This window comes from Hemitrygon akajei, chromosome 27 (assembly GCF_048418815.1).
Source record: "Hemitrygon akajei chromosome 27, sHemAka1.3, whole genome shotgun sequence".
NCBI classification, from domain to species: Eukaryota; Metazoa; Chordata; class Chondrichthyes; order Myliobatiformes; family Dasyatidae; genus Hemitrygon; species Hemitrygon akajei.
In genome coordinates this window covers 47,632,534-47,645,662 of record NC_133150.1, presented here as the reverse complement: position 1 = coordinate 47,645,662, position 13,129 = coordinate 47,632,534, and the positions used below count along the sequence as shown (strand labels likewise).

The window sequence follows — 13,129 nt, the reverse complement described above, 5'->3', positions numbered from 1 at the left end:
ATCCAGTACAAAGATGAGGCAGTCAGGGCCCGGGAATCGGAAGTTGCAGAGAAAACTGAGGACATGAGAAATGTCGTGGATGTAGTAGTTTTGATTGCTGCCAGTAAGGCGTCACTGTGTTTCCCCAGCACCACGTTAAACCGGAAGGGTTTGCTACTAAAGCAGATTTTAGCAGAGATACGAACCAGTGATTGAGGTGGTCAATTATCAGGCAGGGAGCAATGACAGCAGTCTCAGGCAACAACTTTGCTTGTGGTTTACTGAATTCCAGGTTGAAATAGTTCAATGTATTTGCTAAGCTGCCACATACAAGATCTAGGCCCAGGAGATTAGAGGTGATACTGCAGCATGTATTGAGAATTATTTAATGGACAGAAGAGAAAAATCAGCATGTGTAGGCAGGTTTAACCAGAGTGGATGGTCAGATATTACATTGATTGGCCTTATCTCAAGCAATAACGAGGTGACCTCCAGGGAAGAAGTCGTCTCTCTGATACAGTGGTGTCAAGAAAACAACCTCTCCTGCAAAACCAAAGGAGCTGGTTGAGGATTACAGGAGGAATAGAGACAGGCTAACTCCTATTGATGTTAATGGATCTGGGGTTGAGAGGGTAAACAGCTTCAAGTTCCTCGGCATCCACATCACCGAGGGCCTCATGTGGTCTGTACACACCAGATGTGTGGTGAAAAAGGCATAACAGCGCCTCTTTCACCTCAGATGGCTGAGGAAGTTTGGTATGGACCCCCAAATCCTAAGAACTTTCTACAGGAGCACAATTGAGAGCATCCTGACTGGCTGCATCACTGCCTGGTATGGGAACTGTATCTCCCTTAATCGCAGGACTCTGCAGAGAGTGGTGCAGACAGCCCAGTGCATCTGTAGTTGTGAACTTCCCACGATTCAGGACATTTACAAGGCCAGGCTTGTAAAAAGGGCCTGTAGGATCACTGGGGACCCAAGCCATCCCAACCACAATCTATTTCAGCTGCTACCATCCGGGAAACTGAACTGCATCATAAAAGCCAGGAACAACAGGCTCCAAGACAGCTTCTTCCACCAGGCCATCAGACTGATGAATTCACGCTGATTTAAGTGTAATCTATATTACATTGACTGTTCTATTTATTATAAATTACTGTGATTGCACATTGCACATTTAGATGGAGATGTAAAGATATTTACACTTCATGTATGCGAAGGATCTAAGAAATAAAGTCAATTCAGTCATACTTAGATGATCCCGGAAATGAAAGGGTTAATGTATTATGAGCGTTTGATGGCTCTGGGCTTGTACTCACTGGAGTTTAGGAGAATGAGGCAGGATCAAATATTGAAAGGCTTAGAGACAGTGAACATGGAGAGGATGTTTCCAATAGTGGGGGAGTCTCGGAACAGAAGGCAGAGCCTCAGAGTACAAGGGCATCCCTTCAGAACAGAGATCAGGTGGAATTTCTTCAGCCAGATGGTGGTGAATCTGTGGAATTCGTTGCCACAGATGGCACTGGGTATAGTTAAAACAGAGGTTGATAGGTTCTTGAATAGTTAGGGCAGCAAAGGCTGGAGAATGGGGTTGAGAGGGACAATGGATAAGCCAAATAGCCGAATTCTGCTCCTATGCCTAACAATCTTATTGGCCAACACTCAAGAAACCAAACATTACTAACGCTATACAGTTAGGAAGAAAAGGCAAAAGCGAGGAGAAAGTAAAATGTTTCTGTAGGGATATCACCAGGTAGCAGGAGCAGGCACAGGGGGCAAATGTGGACAAGTGTGGTGTCATTGAGCCTCATCAGAAGGGGTGTAAAAACAAAACAGATTAGACGCAAGAAAGACGGAATAAAAAGCTCAAATCATTTCATCGCTCTGATCAGCAACCCCTACGCTCAGACGACTGAGCAGGTCGAGCAGCATCTGTGGAGGAGGATACCAGCAACCCGGGCTCACTTCCTGCTACTGCCTGTAAGGAGTTTGTACATTCACCCCGTGACCAAATGGGTTTCCTCCGGGTACTCCGGTTTCCTCCCACAGTCCAAAGATGTACTGGTTGGTAGGTAAATCGTCCTGTGACTAGACAAGGGTTAAATCGAGGGTTTGCTGGACAGCGTAGCTCAAAGGGCCGGAGGGGCCTGCTCTACACTGTACCTCAATAAGTAAACAAACAAACAAACAAACAACTAAACAGCAGCAAGTCAAGCCCAGTTCCTGCCTCCTTCCCACCCACCCAGAATTCAGCCCTGATGCAGGGTCTCAACCCAAAAATATACCAGCAATTCTTTTCCCTCCACAGACGCTGCTTGACCCTCTGAGTTCTCCCTGTAGGTTGTTTCTTCTCCAGGTTGCTTACCTTCACATCTCGATGAGCAATGTTCACCGAGTGCAGGTGCAGGACAGCCTCCCCAATGCTCTTCATGATCTCAGAGGCCTCTGCAACACAAGGAGAGACATTTCTCTTTTAGCAGGGGACTGGGAGGTTGCTGCAGTGCATTCCCGTCGTCAGTTCTGTAGGAAGGCCGAGTGCTTACCTCGCTCCGTGAACGCCTGATCTCCTCTGTCCTGGATTCTGCTGAAGAGTTCACCTCCTTCCATACTGTAACGACACAAAGCACCATAATAAGCTCAAGATTGTAACATCGGACCAACGTTGCTGGTCTCCACGCTTATTGCTCCAGGAGTGACCTCTCTCTCCCTCGATGGAGAGAGAGAGAGAGCGCCTGTCTGTGATACCAAAGTTACACACGCAAAACGCTGGAGGAACACAGCAGGCCAGGCAGCGTCTGTGGAAAAAAATACAGTCGACATTTCGGGCAGGGACTGAGGAGAACAACAGATGAGGAGTCAGAGTAAGAAGGGGAGACCCAGACGGTGATTGGCTTATGCTCCACCTGCCAGATAAAGCGGGATCTCCCAGCGGCCAGCTACTTTAATTCCACTTTCCATTCCCATTCCGGCATGTCAGTCCAAGGCCTCCTCTACTGTTGTGATGAGGCTGGAGGAGCAACACCTTATACTCTGTCTGGGTAGCCTCCAACCTGATGGCACGAACACCGATTTCTCAAACTTCTGATAACTTCCCCCACACCCAGCTTCCCCATCCCCATTTCCCTCTCTCACCTTATCTCCTTACCTGCCCATCACCTCCCTCTGGTGCTCCACCCCCTTCCCCTTCTTCCATTGTCTTCTGAATTCTCCTATCAGACTCCCCTTCTCCAGCCCTGTATCTCTTTAACCAACCCACTTCCCTGCTGTATACACCCCTAACCCCAAAGTTTCACCTATCACCTTGTGTTTCTTCCTTCCTTCAACCTGCCTTCTTACTCTCAACTCCTCATCTTTTTTTTCTCCAGTCTTGATGAAAAGTCTTGGCCTGAAATGTCAACTGTATTCTTTTCAATAGATGCTGCCTGGCCTTCTGAGTTCCTCCAGCATTTCGTGTGTGTTGCTCGGATTTCCAGCATCTGCAGATTTTCTCTTGTTTGAGATATCAAAGTACTGGGTTATGCACAGTAGTTTTTGATGGACCCCAGATCAAGGACTTTTTGGGGGGCTTTTGCTATTGTTTGCATGGCAGGGAGTGAAGGGGAGGAGGGGCTTCAGGGTTCTGATGTTTCTATTATTCATTCTATGGGGTTTCTTGTTTGATGGATGTCTGTGAAGAGTAAGAATTTCAGGTTGTATACTATATACATTAAACTGAGCCATTTGAATTTGGGATTCTGCAGATGCTGGGAATCTTGAGCAACACACACAAAATGCCGGGAGAACTCAGCAGGTCAGGCAGCGTCTACGGAGAGGAATAAACAGCTATCATTTCAAACTGAGTCCCTTCATTGGAAACCATCACCGAAAGGTTATATGGGGAATAACAGGATGCAAAGTCATGAAGCAAAACCAAATTTGATTGAATATTAGAAACAAGCTCCACTACTCAGCTAAAGGGATCAATCATTTAAAATTTAAAAAACGGTAAATTAGAGAAGGAATGTGCAGTGAAGATGTGGCCAATTCAAGTGATCACAGTGGGACTTTGACCTCAGTGGGATACAGCAGGAATTAATTTAATTCAACATTTCCTAGAGACACAAGACGCTGCAGATCATAAACACTAGAGATTCTACAGATGCTGGAAATCTTGAGCAATGCACAGAAGACGTTGGAGGACTCAGTAGGGAGGCAACATTGAGAAACTGTTGACATTTTAGACTGAGACCATCCATCAGGACTCACACTCTTGATGAAGGGTCTCAGCCTGAAACATTAAATGTTTTACCCTCTTTAGAGAGGGGGCTGCCTGACTTGCTGAGATGCTACTGACGCAGTCTGCTCATCTACCCAGTTCTTCCCAATTTCATCCCAGTTCCCATCACCTGGCTCTCTCCCCTCTCTCACACACTCCTCCCACTGGGTACCCCCCCCCCCCCGACTGTTCCCATCTGTCCATCACCCACACACTCCTCCCACTGGGTCCCCTCCCCCCCACTGTTCCCATCTGTCCATCACCCACACACTCCTCCCACTGGGTCCACTCCCCCCACTGTTCCCATCTGTCCTCCCAACTTCCCTTATGGTTCCATTATCCACCTTTCTCTCCAATCAGATCTGACCATCAGCAGCCCTTTGTCATTTCCACCAATCACCTCCATCCCTGTTCCCACTCTCCTCTCCTCCATCTGCCCATCATCTTCCCTCACCTGGCTCCACCCATCACCTCTGTCACTATTCCCACTCTCACCCAGATCAAGTCAAGTCAAGTCACTATTATTGTCATTTCGACCATAACTGCTGGTACAGTACATAGTGAAAATGAGACAACGTTTTTCAGGACCATGGTGTTACATGACACAATACAAAAACTAGACTGAAATACGTAAAAAAAAACAACACAGAGAAAGCTACACTAGACTACAGACCTACACAGGACTGCATAAAGTGCACAAAAACAATGCAGGCATTACAATAAATAATAAACAGGACAATAGGGCAAGGTGTCAATCCAGGCTCTGGGTATTGAGGAGTCTGATAGCTTGGGGGAAGAAACTGTTACATAGTCTGGTCGTGAGAACCCAAATGCTTCGGAGCCTTTTCCCAGACGGCGGGAGGGAGAAGGGATTATATGGGGGTGCATGGGGTCCTTCATAATGCTGTTTCCTTTTCGGATGCAGCGTGTAGTGTAAATGTCCGTGATGGCGGGAAGAGAGACCCCGATGATCTTCTCAGCTGACCTCACTATCCGCTGCAGGGCCTTGCGATCCGAGATGGTGCAATTTCCGAACCAGGCAGTGATGCAGCTGCTCAGGATACTCTCAATACAACCCCTGTAGAATGTGATGAGGATGGGTGGGGGGGGGGGGGGTGGAGATGGACTTTCCTCAGCCTTCGCAGAAAGTAGAGACGCTGCTGGGCTTTCTTTGCTATGGAGCTGGTGTTGAGGGACCAGGTGAGATTCTCCGCCAGGTGAACACCAAGAAATTTGGTGCTCTTAACGATCTCTACCGAGGAGCTGTCGATGTTCAGCGGGGAGTGGTCGCTCCGTGCATTCCTGAAGTCAACAACCATCTCTTTTGTTTTGTTCACACTCAGAGACAGGTTGTTGGCTCTGCACCAGTCCGTTAGCCGCTGCACCTCCTCTCTGTAAGCTGACTCGTCGTTCTTGCTGATGAGACCCACCACGGTGGTGTCATCGGTGAACTTGATGATGTGGTTCGAGCTGTGTGTTGCAGCACAGTCGTGGATCAGCAGAGTGAACAGCAGTGGACTGAGCACGCAACCCTGGGGAGCCCCCGTGCTCAGTGTGATGGTGTTGGAGATGCTGCTCCTGATCCAGACTGACTGAGGTCTCCCAGTCAGGAAGTCTAGGATCCAGTTGCAGAGGGAGGTGTTCAGGCCCAGTAGGCTCAGCTTTCCAATCAGTTTCTGAGGGATGATCGTGTTGAATGCTGAACTGAAGTCTATGAACAGCATTCGAACATACGTGTCTTTTTTGTCCAGGTGGGTTAGGGCCAGGTGGAGGGTGGTGGCAATGGCGTCATCTGTTGAGCGGTTGGGATGGTACGCAAACTGCAGGGGGTCCAGTGAGGGGGGCAGCAGGGTCTTGATATGTCTCATGACGAGCCTCTCGAAACACTTCATGATGATGGATGTGAGTGCAACGGGACGGTAGTCATTTACGCAGGACACTGAAGACTTCTTCGGCACGGGGACGATGGTAGCGGCCTTGAAGCATAATGGAACAGTGGCGCTGCTCAGGGAGATGTTGAACCCAAAGCCTCCCAGTTCTTGTTTCATCACGTTCCGTCACCTCTTTACACCATCTCCCCTCTGTCTTTCAATCCAGATGAAGAGTCTCAATCCAAAATATTGGCAGCACATTTCCATCTATCAATGCTGCCTGACCTGATGAGTTCTTCAGGCATCATGTGTGTTGCATAAACATTTCCTCTTGTTCAGAAAGGTTCCTCACTGCTTGAGGTCTGGAGGGATGCACTCCATTGCCAAAGCAGAATATCTAACTCGACTGCTTTTTGAAAGAGATCCTCACAAACATTGGTGAGGATCCTTGCCACCCATCCCACAATCTCTTTGACCCACTACTGTCAGGAAGCAGGTACAGGAGCATCAGGATTAGGACTGCCAGACTGCAGAACAGATTCTTCCCTCAGGCTGTGAGACTAATGAATACCCTGCCACCACCGAGGTCTCGTCACCAAGACAGTGAGCTGTTTACTGTTTACCTGTTCTGTGCACTACACGCGCTTTGAATTATATTTTACTAATTTATTTATGGTAATATTTTGTTTTACGTGCTGTGTGTGACTTATGTTCTGTGGACGCACCGTGGTCTGAAGGCATGTTATTTCAATTAGTTGTAGGTATGTATGGTCAGATGACAATAGGCTTGAACTTGAAGCTGAAATCTCAAATTGGCAGCCTTGCAGACAGCAGCAGGAATGGGGACCTCTGGGCAAGAGGAACTTGCCTTCCAGAGAACTCCAGGATAGAAAAAAAGCCGCAGAGTTTTCCAGACAGATTCACTGATCAGAATGTTAACAGTATACAAGGAATGAGGGAGAACCACTAAGAGGCCAAACCCTGAAGCAAACTCAAAAATTGCTGAGAACATTCAGCATGCCGGTCACGTGGGGGAGAGAACATACTCAATGTTTCATGTTGATGACCCACCAATAGAAATTGGTTTCAGTTAAAGGTCAACAATCATTGAGTATGTACTCAAGAAAAGGAATCTCCGGGTTGTACATATATGCACTTTGATAATAAGTTTACTTTGAACTTTGTTAACTGTTTCTCTCCCCACAGATGCTGTCTGACTTGTTGAGTGTTCCCACAATTCGCTGAACTTACTTCATACTGCAGCTCGGTAGCGTAGTAGTTAGCACAACACTTTACAGCACCGGCTACCTGGGTTCAATTCCCGCCACTGCCTGTAAGGAGTTTGTACGTTTTGCCTGTGACCGTGTGGGTTTCATCCAGACACTCTGGTTTCCTCCCACAGTCCAAAGACGTTCCAGTTGGTAGAGCTGCTAAATTACCCTAGATAATTTCTAAGGTTCGGCACAGCTTCGTGGGCCGAAGGGCCTGTATTGTGCTGTGGGTTTTCTATGTTTCTGTCAATTGGCCATTGTAAGTTGTTCTGTGATTAGGTTGGAGCTACTGGCAGTGTGGCTCGAAGGGCTGTAAGGGCCTGTTCTGAACCCTATCTCATAATCAATCAATCTACCTTTAGCTTTCTGCTTCGTGGATGAACTCAGTCCAACAAGGTGCTCAATGCAGGAGGAGAAACTGGATTTTCAAAAGATAAAGAAAATTAAAAGAAAGAATAAAGAGAAGTTTAAAAATTACAGAAAACAACTTTGGCTCTTTTTTATAAGGTTTAGAAGGGGTGAGAGTTAGTTTCCTGCACGAAACCAATTCTGCAGTGAATCAGATGTGCATTTATAATAGAACAGCAGATTCACACCTTCCGACACACTAAACAGCAAAAAAATACTTTGCAAGCTAAAGCAGAGACAGCAGCCGATCAGGGGTCACTCATGAAGACCAGATACCGACTCTATCTTCACAACTAACGGGCCTGTTAGGTATTTATCATCCAGGATCAAGGACATGATAAAATAGATTCTTCACCTCACCATCTACCTTGCCGTGACCTTGCACCTGATCGCCAGCCTGCACTGCACTTTCTCTGCAGTTGTAACCCTTTATTCAGCACTCTGTGCTGCTCTTCCCGTGTATGACCTCAATGAACCGTTGGCATTCAAAACAAGGCATGTCACTGTAGCTTGGTACATGTGACAATAATAAACCAATTTATCACTTTGGATTACGCATCTCCTAGCAATGTGACAAGGGACCGATAAAGTGGCTCAGTCAAATTATGACCTTGCACTTTGTTGTCTGCTTGCACTGTACTTACTCTGTGACTGCAACACTTTATTCTGAAGCAACACATCGGAGGAACTCAGCAGGTCAGGCAGCATCTATGGAAATGAATGAACAGTCGACGTTTTGGGCCAAGACCCTTCTTCAGGACTGAGAAGAAATGGGGAAGATGTCAGAATAAGAAGGTGGGGGGGGGGGGGGGGCGGGAGGGAGGGAGACTAGAAGGTGAAAGGTTAAGCCAGGAGGGTGGGAAAGGTAAAAGGCTGGAGAAGGAGGAATCTGATCAGAGAGGAGAGTGGACCATAGGAGAATGGGAAGGAGGAGGGGACCCATGGGGAAGTGATGGGCATGTGAGAAGAGATAAAAGATCAGATTGGGGAATAGAGGAAGAGGGGAGTGGACGGAGAGAAAATTGCTTTTACCGGAGGGAGAAATGGATATTCATCCCATCAGGTTGGAGGCTCCCCAGGCAGAATGTTAGGTGTTGCTCCTCCACCCTGAGGGTTGCCTCCTCTTGTGCCGAGAGGAGGCCACAGATGGACGTGTTGGAACTCATACTGAATACCTGTTACCTTGCATTGGCAATTGCTCTGCCAGTGACCGCAAGAAACCGCAGAGTTGTGGACACAGCTCAGCACATCACAGGAACTAGCCTCCCTTCTGTGGACTCTGCACAGCGAAGAAGCCAGCATGAGTAGAGACATGCACATTTTCTCTTCTGCCCTCTCCCAACAGCTAGAAGACACAAAAGATTGAAACCACGTACCACCAGGCTCAAGTACAGCTTCAATCCTAAACGTTACCAGAATCTTGAACAGACCTCTTGTGCAATGCACTGAACTCAGTCTACCTCGTTATGATCTTGCACATTATCGATCGCTTGCACTGCAATTTTCGGTAGCTATTACACTTCATTCTTTCAACATTACCTAAGCTCAGTGCACTGAGTAATGATCTGATCTGTATGAGCAGTATGCAAATCAAGCTTTTCACTGTACATCAGTATACGTGACAATAATAAACCTATTTCAATCCCAATAACATAGAAACCTACAGCACAATACAGGCTCTTCGGCCTAAAAAGTTGTGCCAAACATGTCCCTACCTTAGGAATTACTAGGTTTACCTATAGCCCTCTATTTTACTAAGCTCCATGTACCTATCTAAAAGTCTCTTAAAAGACCCTATTGTATCTGCCTCCACCACCGTTGCCAACAGCCCATTCCACGCACTCACCACTCTCTGTGAGTGGTGACATCTTACCCCTGACATCTCCTCTGTACCGACCCTCCAGCACCTTAAACCTGTGTCCTCTTGTGGCAACCATTTCAGCCCTGGGAAAAAGCCTCTGACGATCCACATGATCAATGCCTCTCATCATCTTGTACACCTCTATCAGGTCACCTCTCATCCTCTTTCGCTGCAAGGAGAAAAGGCCGAGTTCACTCAACCTAGTCACATAAGGAATGCTCCCCAATCCAGGCAACATCCTTGTAAATTTTCTCTGCACCCTTTCTATGGCTTCCATATCCTTCCTGTAGTGAGGCAACCAGAAATGAGCACAGTACTCCAAGTGGGGTCTGACCAGGGTCCTATATAGCTGCAACATTACTTCTCAGCTCCTAAATTCAATTTCACGATTGATGAAGGCCAATACACCATACAGCTTCTTAACCACAGAGTCAACCTGCACAGCTGCTTTGAGTGTCCTATGGACTCAGACCCCAAGATCCCTCTGATCTTCCACACAGCCAAGAGTCTTACCATTCTACATTCTGCCATCATATTTGACCTACCAGAATGAACCACTTACTTCACATTTATCTGGGTTGAACTCCATCTGCCACTTCTCAGCCCAGTTTTACGTCCTATCAATTTCCTGCTGTAACCTCTGACAGCCCACCACACTATCCACAACACCTCCAACCTGTGTTATCAGCAAACTTACTAACCCCATCCCTCCACTTCTTCATCCAGGTCATTTATAAAAATCACGAAGAATAAGGGTCCCAGAACAGATCCCTGAGGCACTCCACTGGTGACTAACTTCCATGCAGGATATGACCCGTCTACAACCACACTTTGCCTTCTGTGGGCAAGTCAGTTCTGGATCCACAAAGCAATGTTCCCTTGGATCCCATGCCTCCTTATTTTCTCAGTAAGCCTTGCATGGGGTACCTTATCAAATGCCTTGCTGAAATCCATATACACTACATCGTCCCTCATCAATGTGTTTAGTCACATCCTCAAGAAATTCAATCAGGCTCGTAAGGCACGACCTGCCCTTGACAAAGCCATGCTGACTACTCCTAATCATATTATACCTCTCCAAATGTGCATAAATCCTGCCTCTCAGGATCTTCTACATCAACTTACCTACGACTGAGGTAAGACTCACTGGTCTATAAATTCCTGGGCTATTTCTACTCCCTTTCTTGAATAAAGGAACAACATCTGCAACCCACTAATTTTCCAGAACCTCTCCTGTCCCCATTGATGATGCAAAGATCATCGTCAGAGGCTCAGCAATCTCCTCCCTCACCTCCCACAGTAGCCTGGGGTACATTTCATCCGGTCCCAGCGACTTATCCAACTTGATGCTTTCCAAAAGCTCCAGCACATCCTCTTTTTTAATATCTACATGATCAAGCTTTTCAGTCTGCTGCAAGTCATCACTCCAGTCACTAAGATCCGTTTCCATAGTGAATACTGAAGTAAAGTATTCATTAAGTACCTCTGCTATTTCCTTCAGTTCCATGCACACTTTCCCACTGTCACATTTGATAGGTTCTATTCTTTCACATCTTATCCCCCTGCTCTTCACGTACTTGTAGAATGCCTTGGGGTTTTCCTTAAATCTGCCCACTAAGACCTTCTCATGGCCCCTTCTGGCTCTCCTAATTTCCTTCTTAAGCTCCTTCCTGTTAGCCTTATAATCTTCTAGATGTCTAACATTACCTAGCTCTCTGAACCTTTTGTAAGCTTTTCTTTTCTTCTTGACTAGATTTATTACAGCCTTTGTACACCACGGTTCCTGTACCCTACCATAACTTCCTGTCTCATTGGAACGTACCGATACAGAACTCTACACAAACATCCCCTGAATATTTGCCACATTTCTTCTGTACTTTTCCCTGAGAACATCTGTTTCCAATTTAAGCCTCCAATTTCCTGCCTAATAGCCTCATAATTCCCCTTACTCCAATTAAATGTTTTTTTAACTTGTCTGTTCCTATCTCTCTCCAATGCCATTGTAAAGGAGATAGAATTATGATCACTATCTCCAAAATGCTCTCCCACTGAGAGATCTGACACCTGACCAGGTTAATTTCCCAATACCAAATCAAGTACAGCCTCTCCTCTTGTAGACTTATCTACATACTGTGTCAAGAAACCTTCCTGAACACACCTAACAAACTCTACCCCATCTAAACCCCTCGCTCTAGGGAGATGCCAATCGATATTTGGGAAATTAAAATCTCCCATCACAACTCTGTTATTATTACACCTTTCCAGGATCTGTTTCCCTACCTGCTCTTCGATATCCCTGTTACTATTGGGCGGTCTATAAAAAACATCCAGTAAAGTTATTGACCCCTTCCTGTAAGATACTACAAAATGCGTAAAAGACATCTTTGCTTTGGGGCGGCACGGTAGCATAGTGGTGAGCACGCTATACTGTACCTGCAACCTGGGTTCAATTCCCGCAGCTGCTTTTAAGAAAGTTGTATGTTCTCCACGTGACCCCCATGGTTTCCTCCAGGTGCTCTGGTTTCCTCCCACATCCCAAAGAAGCGCCAGTTGATAGGTTAATTGGTAAACTGTCTTGTGATGAGGCTAAGTTTAAATTGGGGGTTTGCTGGGCCGTGCGGCTCGAAGGGCCAACTCTGTGTTATATCTCACTAGATAAAAGAAATAAAGAAAGAAAATAGAGCATAGATGCAATTTTCCAAACTTCTTCCAGGGATGAGGGATTTTAGATCTGAAGACAGACAGGAGAAACCAGGATTGTTCTCCTTGGAACGGAGGAATGGGGGGAGGTGTTTGAAATTTTTTTAATGGCATGGAGAGGGCAGATGGAGATTCCTTTTTATCCTCTGCCATCAGATTCCTCAACTGTTCATGAACCCCCAAACACGACCTCACTATTTTGCTCTCTTTTTGCATGATTTATTTTCTATATATTCTTATTCTAATTTTATGCATGCTGCTGCAAGGCTCAGGCAAACAACAAATTTCACAAAAAGTCAGTCAAATTTCTGCAGATGTACTGTGGAGAGCGTTCTAACTGGCTGCATGAACGTCTGGTATGGGGGGGGGGGGGGGGTTGGGCTAATGCACAGGATCAAAGTAAGCTGCAGGGAATTGGGAACTCAGTCAGCTCCAGCATGGGCACAAGCCTCCCCAGCATCCTTACACTGTCAAGGAGTGATGCCTCAAAAGGGCAGCATCCATCATTTAGAAGCCCCATCACCCAGGACATGCTACCATCAGGGAGGAAGCACAGGAGCCTGAAGACACACACTCAACAATTCAGGAACAGCTTCTTCCCCTCTGCCATTTCTACCCTCTTGCGAGAGAGAGAATTATAACGTTTGAGGTAGTGTTCGGGATTTTCAGGTCAAAGTTCAAAGTAAATTCATTATCAAAGTACACACACGTCACCATATACAACCCTGAGATTCATTGTCTTGCAGGCATACTCAATAAATCAAAATAATATAATAACCATAA

General features: G+C 46.3%; 1 protein-coding gene across 2 annotated transcripts in view; it reads right to left on the bottom strand.

Annotated features, from left to right (window-relative positions):
* The window catches only part of LOC140717362 (MAP kinase-activated protein kinase 2), a 199,269-nt gene that overhangs the window by 38,572 nt on the left and 147,568 nt on the right, over positions 1-13,129 (bottom strand). For both annotated transcript variants that reach the window (XM_073030875.1, XM_073030876.1), the window contains exons 3-4: positions 2,524-2,588; positions 2,346-2,425 (exon numbers count right to left, since the gene is read on the bottom strand). In XM_073030875.1, coding sequence (XP_072886976.1) covers positions 2,346-2,425; positions 2,524-2,588 — 145 coding nt within the window. The remainder of the gene's footprint in view (positions 1-2,345; positions 2,426-2,523; positions 2,589-13,129) is intronic.